We start from the raw sequence: 23,900 nt of genomic DNA, 5'->3' as shown, positions 1-23,900 counted from the left end.
TTTTGATATTGATTTTTTTTATTAGTGGTCAAGACTATGGATTTTTGAGTCAATCTTCTGGATTGAATCTAAGTTCAGTTATCTGTTATCTAGAAGAAACTAGAGACTTACTTAGCCTTCTCAAAGACATAATTAAATGATCCGTAAAACAGGCTTAAAAAGCAAATGCTATTTTAAATTGATTTAAAAGAAAATATGGGTTGCTGTACAACTAAATAATGACTATAAATTATTTGGTACAGTGCCAAAAAGAGTTGGTATATTTATTAGATTTAGAAATAGCTACTAGTTCAATGTTTTTAAGTTTTACATGTTTTCATTAAGTTTATTTATATAAATTAATCCACAAATCAGAAAGGGAGTGTTTGTCTCAAAACTGTGTTCATAATGTATCATGCAAACTTTTGATTCTTAGTTTCTCATAATGTCTCCCTGTTATGGGCCCTGTGAAGGTATTTGACTGTAGTCTGGGAAAAATTTCCACATTACTTTTCATGACCATGACTTATTCTTGTAGGCTCAAGGTTGTTCCCAATGAGTGGTGTCAGTCTCCACTCAATATCAGAAGAACATTTGTGTAGCTTTCTGTCTGATATGTTGGATTTTGGTGATTTACTTCTTTATGTGTTAATATGCCCAGGTCACAATTCAGAAGCACCACACATCTCTTGCCTTACTACTTGCCCCTGTAGTTAGACACTCTCACCTTACATCCTCCTGAGTATCTGTGTTCCTCCAGAGATAAAAACAAATGCTTATAAGAAACTACACAGTGTGAATTATACTATAATAGCATTAAGTAGTTCATCTTTCCTTTCAACCTCATTCTCTTTTGGTCTTTGATTTCACACTGAATTTTCAGCTTATTTACTTATTTGTTTATTTTCAGACTGGGTCAAGCTATGTTTTCTAGGCTGGTCTTGAACTTGTGAAAGCAATCAATCTTCTTGTCCAAGCCTCCCTACAAGCTGGGACAACAGGCATGTTCCACCACACCTGGCAACGTTTTCATCTTTGGTGCCCCCTTTGGCCACACTCTCATCATTCTAACAAAGATGATCCTTTCAAGGCCTACATTAACATTCTCTTTAATAAATCATAATTTTTGCACACCACCCTTTCTACTTAACAGGAGATAGTAGGATCAGCATACTTACAGATTAGGCAAATTCACAGTGCATCATTTGATTAGTATCGGTTTTGCTTTTTGTTTCTTGCAAATGACATTTTTTGAAATGAGTAATATATGAAAGTCAAGTATAAAATCCAAGTGACTATGTGCAAAAGAGAAGAAATGCAAAAGAGGCAGACATGGGAATATTTACTCAGGGCTCTTTTGAGGACACTTTTGAAATTAAGATTATCAGAAATTTTTATCCTAATAAAGATGTTCCTGTAATACGATAAATTTTCATAATAAAACCTTATCGCTATACATAATATCACCTTCTGTTACACATAGTTTTAACATATCTCTGGACTTCAAGATCCAAATAAAATAAAATACCTGACCAATTAGTGAATTAATACCTATTCTCTTTTATTGAAAATGCCCAATATGGTTCTGTGCACCAATGTGAAAACACTATATTAATTTATTATCATGCATAGGTAAACAGCAATATTTTTTTTTCCTGTGGTGCTGGGGATCGAACCCAGGGCCTTGTGCATGCAAGGCAAGCACTGTACGGACTGAGCTATCTCCCCAGCTCCAGTAATTTTTAAATTGAGAAATAGGTAGCATATTTAATTGATTTGACTTGAAAATTCAATTAAAAAGCAACAATGCATAATAAATGTCATTAAATCCTACCCTTTTCATTTGTTGTACTTGGCTAATAAGTAGTTTTATGTACATAGTTATATAGACATAGTTATATGGACATCCACACCTCTTCTTTTATGCAAAAATTATCAATTGGCAACACTCTTAATAGTTTATAAAATAGTAAGTGTAGTGGAACGCGCTTGGCTATTTAACTTGGGGTCACACTGTACCACACTTCAGTAGAAAACCTAACTAGTAAATAGTTTGACAGGAACCAACATGAAAAGGTACTTATTGGGAAGAATTTTTATATATTCCAGAAAACTAAATTTATATACATTTATTCCAACATTTATATAAAAATAGAAATACAATCCAAAACAAAAATAGAAACATTAAGGAAACTTTGATAATATCCCAGCTACAACATTTCCATGTCTCCGAGTCTAACTGTATTTTGTAGGATTCCTTTTTTTTTTTTTTTTCATTATAGCCTAACCATGCCTGAAAATCTAATACCTATGCCTGAAGGAACTCTGTAAGAACCAGAACCTGTTCATAGGTACAATGGACATATATACTTGATGTTCGTTTAATCTTCCAGGTATATCTTCCACTTGAGTTTTTTAATAGTGCTAAGATATAACCTGGTACTCCTGCCCAAACTTGTACAATGAAACTTAGAGTAAAGAAAAAGTAAAATTTTACCTTGCCTGAAAGAGAAATCAGTGATTGATTTCTGCATCTTTTATTCATAAATTGTGTAAATTATATAACTTGGAGTAAAATAAGTTCAATTATATTCTAGTTAGCAGTCAGAATATAAATTCATAGGTGGAATACATCTCATTTAAATAATATTAAGAAAGAGATAGGGAGTTTTAGTTTAAATATAATGGTCAGTTTTACTTTGATAATGTAGTTGTAGAAATTGTTTTGGTTTTGAATAATTGCAGATTTCCAGGAAAGAGTGATACTCTATATTCAACCCTGCTATTTGTAACAGGAAGTAACGAAGGAAGTCAAAGAATGAGAATGATTGACTTATTTCTCTCGTCAATGTTTTGTTGTTCTGTTCAAATGCACATCATGATTTTTTTTTCTGACTCTGACAAACACTTCTTCCAAACTTGCTTGCTATCTGTTCATTCCTGAGCAAAGTTATTGAACAATATTTTGTTTCTGTGTTGCATAAAACTTCTATTTTTTTACCCCAGAAGTCCCCAAATTACATTGACCTAAAGGACAGCCTGGATTCATCATGAACCTCCTTAAGGCAGCCTTCACATCCTTGTTCCTCAGGCTGTAGATCATGGGGTTCAGCATGGGGATGACCAGGGTGTAAAACACGGATGCCATTTTATCAGTGTCTAATGAGTAGTTAGTTTGAGGTTGCAAATACATGAACAGCAGAGTCCCATAGAAAACTGTGACTGCCATCATGTGCGAAGCACAGGTGGAGAAGGCTTTTTTCCTTCCCTCTGATGAGCGCATCCTTAGAATAGACAAAACAATGTTGAAATAAGATATGAGAACTATAGGATAGAAAAAACAATATTTGAAGCTGCAGATATAAAGACTACTGTTTCTGGAATGTAAGTATCAGAGCAAGACAATGTTAACAGAGGCATAATATCACAATAAAAATGATTGATGACATTGGAAGCACAGTAAGACACAGAGAACACACAAGGTGTAACCACAATAGCTGTACAAAATCCATAGAGGTAGGTGAGGGACACCAGCAGATTGCAGATCCTCCGAGATACCACCACCATGTAGAGCAGGGGGTTGCAAATGGCCACATAGCGGTCATAGGCCATCACCGCCAGCATGAAAACCTCAGCTACGATGAAAACCAGGAATGCTCCCAGTTGGGTGGCGCATTCATAGTATGAAGTGGTTTTCTTACTTACTAAGAAGTTGATCAGCATTTTAGGGGCAATGACGGTGGAGTTGCTAAAATTTATAATGGCCAGATGTCGGAGGAAAAAGTACATGGGGGTCTGAAGCCGAGAGTCAACCCTGATGAGGGTGATGATGCCCAGGTTCCCCATCACGGTCAGCCCATAGATGACCAGGAAGAGCAGGAAGAGAGGAATTTGCAGCTCTGGAAGATCTGAGACTCCTATGAGAATGAACTCAGTCACCTGGGAGAGATTTCCAGGAGCCATGAAGGTACTGGAAATTCATCTATATCGGGAGAAAAAGAAGTAGTTATGAATTTAAAGAACTGTCATTAGAGAGCAAATCCTAGAGTGAGATTTTCTTGAATCATATACTCTCCTAGCTCAGTTATTACACTAAAAGTTTGTCAAATAAGTATACTTTCCCATTGCCTGTGGAGAGAAAAAGCAAATAGGATACATTAAGTGATGGTCCAACATCATGTAAGAGTTTGAAGAGCAACTCCCTTGCAATCTAATTGAATTCTGAATATGTTTCTACCTTGCAAACCTTTCAATTACTATCATGTATTTTGCAATAAAAGGCTTAACTAAGTGTTATGTCCTCAAGTGAACCAAGGTTTCCTTGTGATTGCTTAATCTGGGATGTCTTGTTCTTTATCAAGAGTATTCTGGGTACAGCCTGCCCCAGTTTCTTTATTCCATCTTTTTCTTACATGTATGTATAAGAGATATATGAACTTGCAAATTATACCACCCATGTAAGTTAGCTGGTTTTTCTTTTCTGCCATTTTAATTAAGTCAGACAAAAATACATGAAGGTGCATTCTCAGATCTTTTTTCAATTTTCTGATTCTCTCATTGGCCTTTAATAGATAAAATCAGTGTAATTTGTGTCATTTTTTTGTAAATCATTGATGTGGTTTACTAGATTCTGCTTTTAATTCCACCCCTCTCCTTCTTCTTCTTGTCTGTATGTATTCTTCAAATCATTTCCATGCATTTATTTTAGTCACTATTTTATTTATAAAACAATATTATTTATAAAATAAAAATACATGGGGTCTTTAGTTGACCTATTATTATATTTTTCTTGCTGATATTTTTATTATTATAATAATTATCCTTATTTTATACAGATAATTGTACTAGATAGATTTACCATAGAATTACTTGCTATTTAAATATGGCCAAATATTTTCCTAGAATTATTTATTTTAATGATGGCCACCTACCCCTAGCTAAAACAATGGGATCTCTTTGCATTCACAATTGATAGTTCCAGTGGTGGACACTTACAGCAGCAAGTCCTATGGTAGTTCCTTATCAAAAAACTTCAAATTAAACTTATGTTATGACTGTATCATCATAAATATTGAAACAGTAAAAACCCAGAGCTATTAACTTGTTCTCTCCTTTTAAAAAGAATAAAATAGGTTGAAAAAGAGAAAATTTTTCTGAAATAAGAAAAATAATGAAATGACGATTTAAGAAGAACCAGAGAAATAAGACCAAAATAATTCCTAATACTATTGAATATCTGATGTTGGGTTTTTTTTTTATTCCCTGAGACTAAATATCCTTAATCCCCTTGGTTAATTTGAATTATCTTCTCATTTAATTATCAACCATATACTTCTTTACTTGATGCTCTTCCAGACCATGTTCAAGCTTCAGGACCCTTGTCCCTCACCTCATGAACCTACTTTTCCAAAAATAGGAGAGTAGTCTGTTACTTGAAATTTGCTATGATAGCAGATTTTAAATGTTGTCACTACAAAAAAAAAAAGAAAAGAAATGATAGTCATGTTAGGTGACAAAGAGGGAATTATCCTAATTATTGCACTCATTTCACAATGTGTGTATGTGTCTCAAATATCATGTTGCTTGTCTTAAATATATACAGTTCTATTTGCCAATACTTGTGTTACAGTTTACATATAATAAAATGCCATGACTTTTGAAAAATGACATTTGTGAGAATTTTTATGTAGCTTGGCAGCGTTGGGTCAGGAATCAAGATTACTTGAGTCATTTTCTGATTTAATTCCACACAATTTTCACTTTGAGTATTACAGTGGATTAAACACGTATGATTTGGAAAATGCATATACTTGAAATTAAAAAGTGTCTACTCAAACAATGAAGAGAATACGAGATGTCAAAAAGCCATTTATTTGCTGAACGAGCGCCTACAATGTGAATGATGCTGTGTTAGCACTGAGTCTGTGACACTGTGTAGACAATCTTATGACAAAGACAAATTAGACATGGAAGCAAATGAAATTAACCTTTTCATGCATCAATCTCTTCTAATAGGTATTGTCAGAGCTGCATATTTTTCAAAATAATGATGCCATTCCAGTAGATGACAAGAAAACCTACCCTGAGGTTGCTAATCATAAATCAACTTTTTAAAAAAATCAGGCAGGAAGCTATCAGAAGTCAAATTTTGCTGTAGTGTGAAGATTTGGGTAGAGGGTACAGAATTATCTGCATTTTTGAATGGCACCTAATTAAAAATCTTCCAAAATGCCCACCATACAATAAATACATAATATATTAACTTAAGTTTAATGACGACCTTCAGTGTTTATATATCTGGAAAAGTTCTGTATTCAGCAAAAATATTCTTGGTCAATGGGTGTTGCATGACCAAATACTGCCCCATCTTTTCTAGAAAGTCATTTTCTGATTTAATTCAGGAATGGGGAATGGAACTGAAGGAACCCTAAGTAAAAAATATAAACGTAGATCTTCATTAAAGTAGATGATGAAGTCAGTGAGTTAATGTCAAAACAAGGTGGTGTCAATAATGGAAAGAAAATTGCGGTCTGCATGTCAGTCTTGCATGTTAACGCTTTTGACAGCAGAAAACTGTATTAAAAGGCAGAACTACTTTTGCAGAGTACAGGGTCTCTGAGGATCTTTGGGGATAGCCCATCTTAAGCTGTGTGTCCTTAGAAATGTCAAAGACCAATGTTGCAACTTACCTTCCTGAATGTCTGCTTTGTCTTCCCAAGATTTTAATCCTGACAGGTTGCTACACAATGGATTTAAATTATCTTTTCCACCCTTGAGACTAATTTTTTGAAGTTCTAATCTAATTCAGATATAAACTAATTACACATCATTAACTGAGGCAGAGTGCCTTGCGCCTCTGTTAATTATTCTCAGAAAATCCACTAGGAAGAATAAAACACATGTCATGCTTCACTATAACTAAATAAAAATTTGTGTTCTCACAGAATCCTGAAAATCATAGGTATGCCTTGGCCAGAATTTCAGTGTCACAATGCCATGTGCATATTAGGTGTATAACACACACCAGTACATAATTCATGAGTGAATAAAACAATGACTTTCTAGAAAAGATGGGGCAGATTTGGTCATGCAACACCCATTGACCAAGAATATTTTTGCTGAATACAGAACTTTTCCAGATATATAAACATAGGCTGGCATAAGGCAACACATTATAACCCCTATTATTACTTCCAAGAAATTAGTAGCACATAATTTATTCTTATGTTTATATGAATTTTTTATTTTGATTGTTTTCCAAGGTTGCTCTTTATCACTTAATTCTAAAAATTTTATGGAGATGCACATTGATGTCATTTGTTTCTGTTTATCCTTCTTGGAACTATTTTAGTCATTTACATCTCTGGTATTATGTTTTAAAAATAATTTTGGGAGGGAATTCTGGCCAGCATTTCTTCCCATGTTTTATTCCTGCCCTATGTATACTCTTCTTTTCGCTTGAACCTACTATTATACACTACTAGGTAAATTGTGCCTCGTCTACAGTAGACCACTGAGATTATTTTCATGATTCACTTCAGAATTTTGTTTTCTTTCTGTCTTTATTTTAGGTAGCATCTTTATTTTTTTCCTAGTGGTGAGTGTGATACCGGGGATTGAACTCTGGGGCATTCAACCACTGAGCTACATTCCCAGCTCTATTTTGTATTTTATTTAGATACAGGGTCTCAGTGAGTTGCTTAGTGCCTTGATGTTGCTGAGGCTGACTTTGAACTCAAGATCTTCCTGCCTCAGCCTCCAGAGTCGCTGGGATTATAGGCATGTACCATTGCTCCTGGTTTAGGTAAGAAGCTCAGGTAGCATCTTAAATGACTCATTTAAGCTGACATCTTTTCTTTTTCAGTATATAATCTGATATTATTAGAGTCAATAAACACTTGCTCATGATATTATTTTTTTAGTTTTAGAAATTGAGTTTTTCAGCATCTTTAATTTGGTCCTTATAATACTAATGTTTTTGTTAAATTATAAAGCACCTTGAATTCACAGTTTGAATGAACTTGCTGCTGATTCTATCATCACTGTCATTTCGAGATTTATTTTAATTATCTCTTGGATAGAGTCACATTCTGTAGCTTCCTCATGAATCTAATATTTTGTATTAGATGCTGAATATTTTGAATTTTATGCAATTTTTTTTGTTTTGATTTGTTTCCATAAAAAAGTCAAATGTTTTAAACAAGAATCAGTTGTGTCAACTTGAGACTTATTTTCAAGTTCTTAGAAAAGTGCAAAGCAGCTTTAAACTCTGAGACCTGTACCAGGTATCCTGGTGTTGGACAAGAACCCACTAGATACTTGGAATTTGCATGTCTTCCTGCCCTGTGTTTATATCTGGGAAAAGTCTAGCTCACAGTATCCTGGTCACTCTTTTGACACACTTGTGGATATCCAGTGCTGACATGTGCAATCAGAATTCAACCACAAACTCAGGGGGAGTATGTGTGGAGGAAAGTATTCATGATGATAGTGACATATAGGATAATAGAGAGTGATATGACCAAAGTATGCTTCTGTTACCTGCAATCAATTTAAATATAAAATATTATTTTCTGACTAAAGGAAAAAGATTGAAAATATGGGAAACACATAAAAAAGAACACATGTTCTAAATATATGATGTCTGCAGGACACTCGCTTCATTTACATTATTATTTTAGGTTCAGAACATACAATGAAAATAAACATTACAAGGTATTTGTCCAAACAACAAAACCCTGCAAAACAGTTAGTTAACACAGAGTTTAATGTCTTCCCATTGAGAGAATAAAAATGACCATAGAAGTACTGAAGGAATATTGAACCAGAGCAAGAAATGTTAAGAAAGAAGTGAAATTTAATTTAATTGAGATCTGAAATACGAGGGTTAATTTGGGTAGAAATAAAGGAAATAATCTAGTTTTCTGTACGGTATCATGAATTTTTGAAGTGATAAATAAAGAATATATTCATATATGTTAGACACAGTGTCAACTGACATTGCCTTTATTAAAGTTAACTGGAGCAGCATTGTATATTAAATATTAAATACAAAATTTGCATTGTTTCTTAAAGACCCTGTGGAAGGCATTTTTTACTTCTTTGTTCCTAATGCTGTAGATCAAAGGGTTAAGCATGGGGATCACTAAAGTGTAAAATACAGAGGCCAGTTTATCAGTTTCAAAGGAGTGGGTGGATTTAGGCTGCACATACATAAAAAATAGAGACCCATAGAACACCCCACCCCTGTCAGATGAGACCCATATGTGGAGAAAGCTTTTTTCCTGCTTTCTGCAGAATGCATTCGACATATGGCAAGCAGAATCAGAATGTAGGATACCAAGATGACCAGGAGGGATGAGAACAAATTAAATGCTGAAAACAGTATGATTAATAATTCTATATCCCGTGCATCTGAGCAAAGCATGAGTAACAAGGGTACATCATCACAGTAGAAATGACTGATAACCTTGGAGCCACAGAAGGTCAGTATGAAAATCTTAACAGTGATCATCAGAGCCTGAAAGATGCTGTAGAGGTATGGAATGCCCACCAGCACATGGGAGAGTCTCTGAGACATGATGACATTGTAGAGCAGAGGGTTGCAGATGGCCACATAGCGGTCATAGGCCATGGTGGACAAGATGAAAAGTTCACTAATAATGAAAGTAATGAAGAAAGCCATCTGGGTGGCACATGCATAAAAGGAAATGGTATTTTGATCAACAAAAAAATTCACCATCATCTTGGGATAAATGACAGTGGAATCTCCAAGGTCAATGAAAGCCAGATGTCTGATAAAAAAATACATAGGCGTGTGCAGGCGGGAGTCCAGCTTGGTCAGAATGATCATGCCCAGGTTGCCCACCACTGTGACTGTGTAGATGATGAGGAAGACCCCAAAGAGGGGAAGCTGCAGCTCAGGCCGCCTTGAGACTCCAGTCAGAATGAACTCAGTCAGCAGGGTTTGGTTCTGTTGGCCCATTTAGTCCTGTTCTCCTTCCTTGGACAAAACAGAGGTGTTGTTATCAACATCATTTAGAATCATCAAAACAAATTATAGTATTCGTAAACAGGATAGAAATTTTTATGTCTACATAGGATAGAATAATTATTTCAACATCTGATTCTAAAAGTTAAATGAAAGATAAAATTTTGAAAAGCAGGGATCCTTGTGATCCCTCTGTTATGTCATAAACTCTTAATAGAATCAGCAATATTTGGAGTATAATTATTGGTCACAAAACCATGTAGATATTAATATAGAAACATCAGTCTTCATATCATCTATACAATGGACTCAAATTTTTCTTCATATAATTCCATTTTGTTAGACAATTTTTGTGTAGTTTTGGTACTCTTAAAGATAGAGGAGCAGAAACATGAAACAAATTAAATTTAAATATTGGATACCTATTTTTCTACTTGAAGACCCTGAATGGGCTTTTATCAACAAACTCACAAAGATATATATTTTTTCAAACTTGCAAAGGCAAGATATGTTAGCCACAATCAATTAAACTTGTCGGGGTACCCGGGACCCCTGGTCCTAGGTGTGGCTAAGATGGCGCCTGGCAGTGAGCCAGAGCAGTTAACTTTTGCACAAACATCTGACATCATTTTAAGGAAATCTTTATGACTGGTTCTCTGGTCTCATGCACAACGCATGATCTCGGTATGCCCTGCTTGGCTCTCTGTATCTGTCCACGCTTTTCCCTCGTGTGCTCTCCTTTGATTGGTGGTTTTACCTATATAAGGTCTGTAACTTCCCTGCTGGGGAGGAGGATAAGAAAAAGAAACAATAGAAGCAGAAGGACAGCACGCAATAAAGCATTGAAACTTCAACCAGGTGTCGTGTTTCTCTGCGGGCAGGGAACACGATATAAACTCACTATCTCTTTCCATTCTGACTTCCACTACATGACAGTTTAACAAATAACATGGTGCTTTCACATGTCTCCAGGCATTTATGGGGTCCAATTAACAGGGAATTGTGATAAGGATAGTAGTGTACATTTAGATTTGTGAGTATATATAAAGGTTCATAATTAATGATATTAATCAATGCTATTTGTACATCAGAATGTACAAAGTGTTATTAAAAACACTCATTTGAATGTCCTTATATTTTATTAATAAAGTTAATATATTTACATATTTATGTGGTTTTTAAGCCATGGTTTATTCATACGAAACGTTAACATTCTTTTTCTATTCAAAATCACAGTTATTTCTCAAGTTGTGTGTAATTTTACTTTTTCTTTGAAAAAAAATCCTTAATTGATTAGTACAGGTTTTAAGACACAAAACACATTGATATATTGCTACTAAAATATATCACTTAGGTGTATGTAAATGGATTTTGAGTATTAAGGTTTATGTGCTTTATTTCATTTTACTTAACACTATTAAGATGACAGGGTCTACGGGTAATTTAAGATATATATTTGAGCATTTATTACATTGTGTATTAGTAACTGCTAAATTATTTTTGGAATTTTTAATGGAATATTTTGAGATCATAACTCCCAACTTTTAGAAATTTCAGTATTGACAAAATTAATATGAAAAGTCAATAAAAGAATATACAACTGATCTGATTAAACATAATGAGCCTATTCTAGACTAATATCTTGAATTCTCTTCCTATCACATTCAGAGTTTTCTCAATGAAAACAGAACTGTTTAGCTATGAGTTTCCATTTGAGAATTAATTGGATATCAGTAGACTCAGATAAAATGCAGAAGAGAGTGAGTATTTAGCAAGATGCCAAGGTCAGCCTGCACAACTGTCGGGTAGAAACTTCTGGGAACCTACCAAAAGGTTCAGGCCTGTGGGCTGGACCAGCTGCAATCCAGATCCACCTGGTGGCATTGGCAGCAGTGCTAGAATCTGTTTATGTTGGGGTTGGGTTGGAGGGTGACTCTGGAAATTGCCGAGTCATTTCCATTCCATATTCCAGGATGAGTTTCTGCTCTTTCTGCATTGCGTATCCTCTAGTTTCAGGTCCCTTCCTCATCCAAGAACAAGAACCATAAGCTTGCCTCCTTTTGAAAAAGTCTTTTTTTTTTTTTTTTTTTGTGGTGCTGGGGATTGAACCCAGGGCCTTGTGCTTGCTGAGCTATATCCCCAGTCCTTGAAAAGGTCGTTTTTAATTTACAGGGTCACAGAGTCTACTATTTTAGTTGTTTACTATGGAATAGAAAATACAGTGGATTGAGCGAAGAAATTCAGATTTCCAGTACCAGTCTTAGGACTTTGAAGGATTAAATTTTGCCAGTTATCATTATTATTATTTTGGGGGATAGAAAATGAAAAAAGTTGAATTATTATTACTATTATTATTATTTTACAAATATTGCCAACTTGAAGGAAACATGTAAGCAATAAATCCAAACCCAAAAAACCAGTCAGAATGCTTTTTCTGATATCTGGATGTTAATTCAAAATAAGGATTGGGAGGATGCTAGGAAAAAATTGAGTTACTTTAAACTAGTCAATATTTTGCTTTTTTAAAAAAGTCTGTCTCCATTTTCAGTGCCAATTATTACATCACTCCAAAAATGTCTGGATTCCTATACCTTGCATTTCTTCCTGGCAAGAACATCTCTGTCTCCTCTGAATATCTTGATGTATATTCAGTATTTCCACATTAGGCTAACCATTAGGACAGAGAGATGCAAAAGTTATGCAGAGGAAGGACTGGTTTTCTAGTTTTTATTCATGCTTGTACCAGGAATTATCTGGAATTCAGAGTTTCTCCATAACTTCAAAACTCTTAAAAATCATTCTATTTATTTTCATTATGTATTTGCACTTTTGATAAAATATCACCATAGAACAGCTCATCTTAAATGTTCTTTTTAAAAAATGTGTTTTTATGTATTCATATTAAAAAGATTTATTTATCAAATACTTCATAATATATACAGTAAATGTTATTTTTCATTTATCTCAAAATCAGATGATATTGGCCATCTGGCATTTCATCAGGATATCCTAATCTTAGAAAGATTCCAATTGATAAAATCAGTGTTGGATTTTTTTTAATAGATTCCCTTACTTTTCACTTGCAATATTTAAATAACACATCCAACTCTCACAAGTAAAATACTTCTAAGACATTTTTGCAGTCCCTAGAATTTTGTGCCCTGAAAACAAAAATTCATCCAATGAACAGCAGATAACAAGGGAGATAGTGAATTTTTGTAGTGAATTGAATGAATCCATGTCAACTGTATGTCATTGATCATATAGTTAGAATCTGAGAGTGATAGGAAAATACCAAACCCAAGTGATTATGCAAGTTCATAACAATTCTTATCCACTCACCTCCAATGAAGAATCAGATTTTCTTCTCCTAAATAACTCTTACTTTTTCTTTGTATGAGAAGGATTTAGGGTTTCTTCCTTATCTGTGATGTTCCCTGAGGAAATAGCATGTAATGCGTTCCATTCATTATATTGAAATTATCTAAGTGACTTAAAAAAAAAATAAAAAGAGCTTTGATGACACCCTTACATGTTCCCCAGTGATAAAGTGTAAGGGACAAACGCACAGAAAGAAGCAAAACAACATAATGATCTGAATGGTTCCCTGGAGACTTGACTGACTTGAACGCATTCATTCATCTGCTTACTTGGAGGAAAACATGAGCATAATCATAGAAAATACTTTTGACACCAGCTTTAACCATGCAAAATGGAACAATTCTAAAGCCATCTTGAAATTATCACTGTCTCCTAGAATTTTTCTCTTCAACTTATTTTTCAAATAAAATAGGTAGTAGGCACTGAATTAAAAATGTGCAATATAGCTGATTCATGTGAGCTAGAGATTGCCATTACCTTATAGAAAAGACCCCTAAAGGAAAACAAACTATATAATTTTCTTTAAGTTACATAAATGAAGACTAAAAGGTTTGAAAATAATGCTTAATTAATTTATAAATGGTACCTTTTATTTTCTTTCTGTAACAGTTGTCCTCATGCAATGGGTTTTAACTTGATGTCTACCCAATAGTGGAATTTTCTGAGCTGTAATTCCACAACTGTTGGAAAAAGTTCAGTATAGTCATGTTGAGAGTGAAATCCGCAGAATAACATCGCTTATCTCTCCTATCTCTCACAACATTTATGCATGGTTTCTCCTTATTGACTTGTACATGTGTAAGAATTGGGGAAAATTTATACATAGTGAACCTTGGAACTTTTTTAAACTAAATTATAATTTGACAAAATAAGATTAGATATATTAATACTGGCACCAAGATAATAGATTATTTTTGTTTGTGATTTTTTTTTGGGGGGGATCGAACCCACGGCCTTGTGTTTATAAGGCAAGCACTCTACCAACTGAGCTATCTCCCCAGTCCAATAGATTATTTTTAATGCTAAATAGTTTTCTCTTGTGCTTTTTAACATCCACACCATAGACCTTCCATCACAGGGAAGTTTACACGTACCTTAACCGTCAAACAATATTCTCCCATCCTCAGGCAATGGTTTCTCTGAATTTTATTCCTAGATTGTGTTCTCTGCTTTCACTTTCATATACATGAAATCACACAGTATCTGCTTTGGATTTTGCTTAATTCATTCAGCATATTTGCTTTGACATTCATTCATGTTGCATTTGTATTGCTGAATGATACCCCATTGTATAAATATCGAAAGAATTTTTAATCCAGCACCTTACAATAGGTAGTTTTTGATTATTATGGTAAATCTAGTATACATACTTTTATATAAGCTTACTTGTTGAAAAATACATTAATTTCTCTTGGTTATACATTTAAGTATGGAATTTCTAGATTTTAAGGTATATAAATATATATGTATGTGTGTATATATTTACATATATATATATATATATATATATATATATAATTCAGAAGCAATTGACAAGTTTCCAAATCCGTTGTAACATTTTGCATAACTAACAACTATGTTGGAGTTCCATTTTTTTCTCCATATCCTTGTCAGTATTTAGTAAAGTTTTCTAAATATTAAATTCAGAAATGAGAATTAGCAGAAAATAGTATGTCATTGTGGTTTTAATTGTATTCACCTTATGAAAATGATAATGAATACTTTTCCTCATCCTTGTTGGTAGTTTACAAATTTTCCTTTTCAAAGTGTCTAAATCTATGCCCGTTTTAATTTGGGTTTTCTAGATTGAGTTTTTGAATTTTTATATGTATTTTACATAAAACTACTTTTTCAGATTTTCTTCTAGAAACATTTTTGTATTGACCTTATGTTTAGGTCTTTGTCCAAATATATAAAGATGATCTGTAAGACCACTAAGGAGGACATAAAACTCTCTCCAAGCCCAGACCACCACAGGCAGAATGCAGTTTTGGATGTGTGGCATGGAAAAGGCAATAGAAGTAAAAAACTAATAAAATCATGATCCAAGTTCAGGCGTATAGGATCTTCCATAGACAGCAGCAGAACTAAGAATCAGATTCTGTTCCCATTTTAAGTTTCATTTTGATTCTCTTGAATTATTAAGTGTCAAGAAATCATGGATTCTTTCTTGGTCATTTTGAGTTAAACTCTGGAGATATTTGAATTTTGTTATAGTTTTGTGGAAGAGTTTTTGTTGTTGTTATGGAGGTAATTAACATGGTTTGACTCAGATTGCAAACTATCTTGGGGGACATGATACAAACATCAGAGGATGAGTTTAACCTTGTCTGTGCTACTTTAATTTACCCCACACTTAAATAATGTCAGTGAATTGTGCAGAATTCAGATTTCAATTATAGATCTTCTCTCATTGGCTATATCCTTCCTGGGATTCATCCAAATTTCCTGTGTCTGTGGATGTCCTGATTCTTTGTGGTTTTGAAATCAGAAAGACAGTGGGTTTTATACATCACTTTTGTATTTAGACACCTCTATACTGGTTTTTGCAATTGCTACACATTGCAATGGTGTACAAGGATTTCCTTTGCTCCATAACATTGCCATCAATTGTTACCATTAGTGTTTTAGATAATACCATCCTAGTAGGTGTGAGGGGACATCTCACTGATTTACATTTGCTTTTCTATCATGATTAGTGATATTGAATACCTTTCTTATATATGTTGGTGACTCTATGTATATTTTGGACAAATAAATATTCAGATCCTTTACCTATTTAAAAAAATGGCTATTTGTTTTTCTCTCTTTGAGTTTTGTGAGTTTCTTGTATATTTTGACTTTTAACCCTTTATCTGATATTTGGTTTGCAAATAATTTCTCCTAATTCATGGGTTGCCTTTTTTTTTATTTGCTGATTGTTTCTTTGACTAAGAAGATGTTTTATTTTAGTTTTCTGTAATGCTACCTATTTTTGACATTGTAGCCTGAGCTAATGGTGTGGCATCCAAAAATCAATGACAATGTCAATGTCAAGAAGCTTTTCCACTATGTTTTCCTTCTGATAATGTAATCTGAGAAGAATGAATCTGTCATTTTGTGAATGGCACATTCCAGAATAACATGGTGCCCAACATTCACAATTCATGTGCTGTTTTTGTCTTCCCCCATGGTAGCATTTAGGAGTGCTTTATTTTTGCAGGCAATGGACCATTTCTCAAATGCTGGCTTCAGGAAGATGTCTTAATTTGACCAAAAAAAATATAATTTGGGGTTGTGATAGTTTCTGTTTCATTAGCTTGACAATATTAGAGTCAGTATATTTTGTTGGACATTGTCTTGTGCTTGAATTAATATTACAAATTGATGAAGCTAACACAAAATGGTATGACTCAAAGAAGCAGAAGTTTATGGGAATAAACTTCAAGGACTTTGCTTCTTCTGAGAAGATTCTACCTTATACATCATCCTTATAGACTCCCAACTATAAATCATTAGCAACTTGCCATTTTCATAAGAATTCTGCTGTTTTTTATTTTCTCAAAGATTGATGAACTTCTTGGGACACCTATTGATAAAATGTAACTGTCCACTTTATTTCTTTTTTAGCATGTTAACTAATGTTAATACCTACTTCCTAGCCACAATAATTTATTTCAGATCTGTTCAATCTATTACCCACTTTCCTCTACTTTGTGACTAATTTCTATTTGAGCAAAGATAAAAGGGGAAGACTGTCACAGTAGAAATGACCAATGACATTGTAACCACAGAAGGATAAAATAAAAGCCTTTATGGTGACCAGAAGAGACACAAATGTGTAGTAGAGCTAGGGGATTGTCATCAGCACCTAAGAAATCTCAGTGTCAAAATGGTTCTGTAGAGAAGAATGTTAAAGATGGTCACAGAGGATATGGTTCAGACTAAAATGTTCACTAATAATGAACACAAGAAAGAAATCTTGCTGAGAAGTCACAAATATTGTGATTTATTTCTATTCATAAAAAATTAGCATCATTACCAAATTATAGATTAACAAAGCTCAATGTAAAACAGGTATCTGAGAAAATATATAAGTGCATATTTTTAGCCCAGAGTTCACCTTGGTGAGGATGATACTGCCTGAGTTGTCCAGAACTAAACAGACAGAAAAAAAGAAGTCTACAAGTCAGGGCAATACATGATGACCATTAGAATGAATATCATCTCCATTGTTAGATGGTGAAATTGCATATGGGTTTATCTGAAATCCTATCTGGATAGAGACATCAGCATAGGCAATAGATTTCATGTAATATTATCTTGCAGATTGTTTTAACACATATTATAAATAAAATATATGTGGTTTCCAATGTATGATATTTGAAAATAATACCATCTCTCAGAAAAGATGCATCAATACAAAAAGAGATTGAAGCATAAATATAACAATAAAATTTACCTCGGTGATTTTATAACAATAGTGTAACTTCTGCTTTGTTGCTATATAATATTTAGAAGCTAGCTATGCTGTTAGCCTAATACCCAGAAGATAATATTCAACCCAAATTGTCAATGGAACTAAGGTGAGTAATCTTAAAGAGAGAGATGATAGATAGGCAGATATATAATATACATATATGAAGCAAATAAAAGAGCTTTTACAATATGAAAACTTTGAGAACAAATATAAGGACAATCAAAATAGAATTTGTAAATATTTTCTATGTGTCATATACAAAACATATGTACAAAATGTCATTTTATTATGATATTCTCCTATTTTAGCAACCAAGTAGACTATTACTGTGGGTATTCATAATACATAGCTTAATCTCAAACTCAAGATCTTGTAATACAAATATAGATAATATCACATATAACATGGGAAAATAGCAATATACACAAAAATATTATTAAATATAATTAAGTACAATTGGTTTAAGCTCTTCAAATAAAAGATGGTATAGCCAGAATATTTTTAAAATTATATTATCCAATATGCCTCTAAAATAACCATGCCATCTAAAAGAGAACCATTTTTTTCATACTTTTGTTTTAGTGTACTACAATACAATGAAAACAGTCTAAGGAAGATACCTCACTAAGCAACAATTGACAGAAACAAATATACAGTTTACTTATTAAATATATAGTTTAATATGTGTTTAACAAAAATGTGAAGTTCTGTAGAATAATGAAACAATCAATCATGAAGCATTAAATCACAAGAGAGGAATGATAGAAAGGAAGTCACATTTTATTAAGATCTAAATTGTGAGAGGCAGCTTGGGTACACATAAAGGAAGTAATATGTGTTATAATTAGATTTTGCTCTGGAGCTAAAAGAAATGCAATTATTTTGAGAAGTATCATCATGTGACAGGTGCCTTTTTCATGGTTTTTTATAAAAATATTCCATACTGAATATTAAATACAAACCTTGCAGTGATTTTTAAGGACCCTGTGGAAGGCATTTTTCACCTCTTTATTCCTTAGGCTATAGATTAAGGGGTTAAGCATGGGGGTCACTAATGTGTAAAATACAGAGGCCAGCTTATCAGTTTCATAGGAGTGGGTGGATTTAGGCTGCACATACATAAAAAGTAGAGACCCATAGAACACCACCACCCCTGTCAGATGAGACCCACATGTGGAGAAAGCCTTTTTCCTGCCTTCTGCACCATGCATTCGACATATGGCAAGCAGAATCAGAATGTAGGATACCAGGACTACCAGGAGGGAGGAGATCAAATTAAATGCTGAAAATAGGACTGTTAGCAATTCTGTTTCTTGTGCATCTGAGCAGATCATAGGTAACAAGGGAACAACATCACAGTAGAAATGACTAATGACCTTAGAGCCACAGAAGATTGATGTGAAATACTTCATAGGGAACAAGAGAGCCTGAAAGGTGCTGTAGAGGTATGGAATGCCCACCAGCACATGGCAGAGTCTCTGAGACATGATGACATTGTAGAGCAGAGGGTTGCAGATGGCCACATAGCGGTCATAGGCCATGACAGACAAAATGGAAAGTTCACTGATGATGAACATAATAAAGCAAGCCATCTGAGTGGCACATGCATAAAAGGAAATGGTATTTTGATCCACAACAAAATTTACGAGCATCTTTGGACATATGGCAGTGGAATTGCCAAGGTCAATGAAAGCCAGATGTCTGATAAAAAAATACATAGGTGTGTGCAGGCAGGAGTCCAGCTTGGTCAGAATGATCATGCCCAGGTTGCCCACCACTGTGACTGTGTAGATGATGAGGAAGACCCCAAAGAGGGGAAGCTGCAGCTCAGGCCGCCTTGAGACTCCAGTCAGAATGAACTCAGTCAGCACTGTAATATATACTTTAAACAATATACTTTATTTCCTTTAACATAATACTTCAGAAATGGAAAAATATATGATTCATATTATTCACTGACTGAGTTTTCCATATAGTTTGTTTCCTTTAAAAATAATATTGGAGATCACTGATTGCATACACATATGAAATATTTACTCGAGCATTTATTCAGTATTTAATACTGTCAAATTTCTGGAATTTAATAGAGGATTATTTATAGAACACAATGCTGTGCTTTTCAAATATTTTAATGATAATTATCTCACCATTCATTTAAAAAATTTACATGAAGTCAATAAAATATGCTCTACTTAAAGATAATGCCTGAATTATTGATTTAGCCTGATTCTCTTAGATTCCCTTCTTACTACCTTTACTTTTTCCTCAGAGAAAACCTGGAACTCATTAACATATTTTAAATTGGAGGAGTGACTGAAGTTAAAAATAAATCAGTGAAATAAAATTCAGGAGAAGAGATATTATATATGACATGTCACCTTTACCTTTTTTTAAGCTCTCAGGTAGTAAATTCTGGGTTCTCATCACAATGTCCAAAACCAATGCTTGGAGCAGCAACAGTCTAGAGCCAACTTGCAGCTGCTGTAGCAGTTCTAGGAATTGCTCACTCCCTGTAGGTGCCCGTTTGACTTTCTGATTCAAGGACTGAGAACTGGGGAGGTGGGTGATACTAGAAATTGTGGAACTGAGTCCATTCCTTCTTGCAGGATGAAGAGGTATGCTTTTGTCTCCATTGAGTCCTACTCTTGTATCAGGTCCAGTTCTTGTCCATTTATATTAATTATACACTTAGATGAATTTATTCTGAATGCAAAATTTTGCAAGGCTTGTTGTCATAGGGTTTTAAGATACAAGATGTGTTGTAGTGGATGGATAAAGGATTTGAAATTACTTTTGTCACTTGTACTTGAAATTTTCAGTGTTTTGCTAAGAACTAGCATAGGTCTAAAATTTAGGCTAGGTCAGGGATTTACACCCTAAAACACCATAGTACTCCAGGCAACCCCAATTAACGAAGATAACAATAATGATTTTTGTTGTGTATTTGAGGAAATCGTCTGTCAGTTGCCATAAGAGTGTTTCTACGTCTATGAGATATCACCAATGTGACCAAGATCAAAGGCAATTCTTATCCACTCACCTTTACTGAAGAACTAATTTGTCTTCTTCTCATATTATGCATCCTTTTTCCCTGGATGGGAGAAATTTATGGTTTTCCTCCCTCCCTGGGATGCTCCCTGAGGAAGTAGCATTTAATTCATGCAGATCATTATGCCCAAATCTTTGGAGAGACTTAAAAGTCTACCTTGATATGCCTGATAATTATTCAGGAATCCCTACATTTTCCCTAGTCAGAAAAAGTATGGGACAACTCAAAGAAAGGAACAAAACAACAAAAATGATCTGTACAGTTCTATAGAGGCCTACCTGATCTAATGGCCCCAGATTATACACAATGAGTCAACAGTTAAGGTAGCAGATCACAGGCTCAGAAAATACTATAGTTGGATAGTGATTGTTATAGCACACTGCTTTAAAGCAATTGCAATACAATTGCAATATGAAGCCACTGTTGGATAATATTCAATATGACCTTAACAAGTGTACGATCTACTGTTAATGAACACCATCTCCAATTACTTTGTGTTAATATCCTTTTTTTATGATTTCTGTATTAAGAAAGATATTACATATATAAACAGGGAACTAAATTGCACAAATTACTGGATCTTTTTAAAAAAGATATTCATTTGTGCCTATAAACTAATGCTTACATCAAGATAGAGAACATTGTCAATATCAGAGGAAGTTATTTCATGCTTTGAACGTTGCTAGTTCACATCTATCATTAGAAAATTTTCCTCATGCCCTAAGCTTGAAACAACATTTTCTCAATTCTAGGCTACTGACCTTTAGACTTATTTTCTTCTGTTCTTGAATATCATGAGAGGGAAATAGTAGTCTTGATCTGGCTTCTTTCACTCAGCACATTGCTTTTGAAATTCATCCATATTGTATTCATTTTACTGCATGCAGATCCTGCTATTGCTTAACCAATCTTCTACTGGTGGATATTTGAGTTTTGGGTCTTTATGAAAAGTCTACTATAAAAGCTCCTATGCAAGTATTTTTGTTGACACAAGAGTACCAATTAATTGACTATAGATCTAAGAATTAAATTACCAGATCTTAAGATCTTCAGAAGAAAGTGTGAGATTTCTCACTTATTTTAGGACTTTGCTTTACCAACATCTATGTATGAGGGGTTATTTTCTCCATCATCATCAATAGTAAGTGTTGAAAGAAGTTTAATTTTAATGTTTAATTTTAAAACTAGAAGTAGAATTGGCACAAAATGGTATCTCATTATAGTCTTACTTTTTACTTGTGTGACACCTAATAATAAATGAACATTTTTTCATATACTTGTTGGTTAGTCATTTATCTGTACTTGTGAAATTTCTAAACTTTAGCCCATTTTTAATAGGGTTGTATTTCTCTTTTTGATCTTTGGACTGCTTATATGTGTTGTAGATTAAAGTAGTTCTTTGGATTTTATTCTACAAGTCATTTTGCTGTTCATATTTAGCGCTCTTTTCCAGTATCCCTCAGTCCTACATAGTAGAATTATCGATCACTAGTTTCAAAAGAAAACAGCCTCCCATCCATGAATTCCTCATACAGAAAATGGATTTTGGTGCTTGGGATGGGTATGAGAAGCCAGAAAGTTAATGAAGTCATATGCGAAGGTCCAGGTCCACAGAACCCTCCCAAGAATAGAAGGATTCTGGAGAAATAAGGACCAGGCTCTGCCCTCACATAAAATTTTGATTTAATTGTCCTGTACATTTGTGTATTAAGAAATTATGCATTCTATCACGGATATTATGAGCATTTTTTTGAAAAGACTGAGTTGTACTATATAACTCTAAGAGGCTTTTGTTTTGTTGTTGTTGTTCATTAAGAGATATTAGCATGATTAGACTTAAAATATAAACTTTGACCTGTTGGTAGCAATATGAATAAACCTTCATATTTAACCTTCTCCTTGCTTTTGGGTCTACCCACATCTGCACATTTCACAGTTAGCAAATTAGAGTTTGAACACAAACTATATATTTCCATCTTCCTGACTATCTCTTCTGGGATTTATTCTAATTTTCCTTGGGATATGGTTGATACACACTCTGCTTCTGATTCATTAGTTCTGAAAGACTAGAGTTTATATGAGATTGCAATCAAGTTGTCAAGATTGGGCATTCACTGAAAGTCAAAGTAGTAAAACTGAGAAAATCACTCATTCTTTTACTGTTAAATGCATTTCAGAATCTGACTGGTTTTTCTCTCTCTCTAGTAACATCAAGTTGTTTTTCTAAGGCATTGTTTGATAATGAGGTAGTTTATCTTATCATCACTTATTTGATAATCACCAGAAAGATCAGAAAATTTTCTTTCTTTTCATTTCTAACTTTTTTGTTCACATGATAAAAAAAATTATAATTTGGTATATTTTCACTGTTGTAAATATATTGTTCCATGTTCTTCTGCCTTACCAAGTTTTATTACAAAGTTTTTTTTTTAATTTATTTTTTTTTATTGTAAACAAATGGGACACATGTTGTTTCTCTGTCTGTACATGGCGTAAAGGCATACCATTTGTGTAATCATAAATTTACATAGGGTAATGTTGTTTGATTCATTCTGCCATTTTTTCCCTTCCCCCCCTTCCCTCCCACCCTTCCCCTCCATCTATACAGTCCTTCCTTCCTCCATTCCTGCCCCCCTCCCTAAACCCAACTCCAACCCCAACACTAACCCTTCCCACCCCCCCTTATGTGTCATCATCCACTTATTAGCGATATCATTCTTCCTTTGGTTTTTTGAGATTGGCTTATCTCACTTAGCATGATATTCTCCAGATTCATCCATTTGCCTGCAAATGCCATAATTTTATCATTCTTTATGGCTGAGTAATATTCCATTGTATATATATACCACAGTTTCTTTACCCATTCATCAATTGAAGGACATCTAGGTTGGTTCCACAATCTGGCTATTGTGAACTGAGCAGCTATGAACATTGATGTGGCTGTATCTCTGTAATATGCTGATTTTAAGTCCTTTGGGTATAGGCCAAGGAGTGGGATAGCTGGGTCAAATGGTGTTTCCATTCCAAGTTTTCTAAGGAAT

The 23,900-nt window shown here is 34.0% G+C and overlaps 1 protein-coding gene and 2 pseudogenes across 1 annotated transcript; all 3 read right to left on the bottom strand.

The window, feature by feature from the left end:
- Positions 1-2,968: 2,968 nt before the first annotated feature.
- On the bottom strand, positions 2,969-3,942 carry LOC124975043 (olfactory receptor 8J3-like; annotated as a pseudogene).
- Positions 3,943-9,023: 5,081 nt separating this feature from the next.
- Positions 9,024-9,964, bottom strand: LOC124975042 (olfactory receptor 8K5-like; annotated as a pseudogene).
- Positions 9,965-18,760: 8,796 nt separating this feature from the next.
- LOC124975041 (olfactory receptor 8K5-like) lies at positions 18,761-21,501 on the bottom strand. Its single transcript, XM_047537931.1, has 2 exons — positions 21,485-21,501; positions 18,761-19,706 (listed from the first exon to the last, which is right to left on the bottom strand). Exons 1-2 carry the CDS (start codon positions 21,499-21,501, stop codon positions 18,761-18,763), a joined length of 963 nt encoding a protein of 320 aa, XP_047393887.1.
- Between the last annotated feature and the right edge of the window lie 2,399 nt (positions 21,502-23,900).

The sequence above is a fragment of the Sciurus carolinensis genome, unplaced genomic scaffold, assembly GCF_902686445.1.
Source record: "Sciurus carolinensis unplaced genomic scaffold, mSciCar1.2, whole genome shotgun sequence".
In the NCBI taxonomy this organism is placed as follows: domain Eukaryota; kingdom Metazoa; phylum Chordata; class Mammalia; order Rodentia; family Sciuridae; genus Sciurus; species Sciurus carolinensis.
Note: the sequence above shows the minus strand (reverse complement) of the source record. Positions and strands in the feature narration are given on the sequence as shown.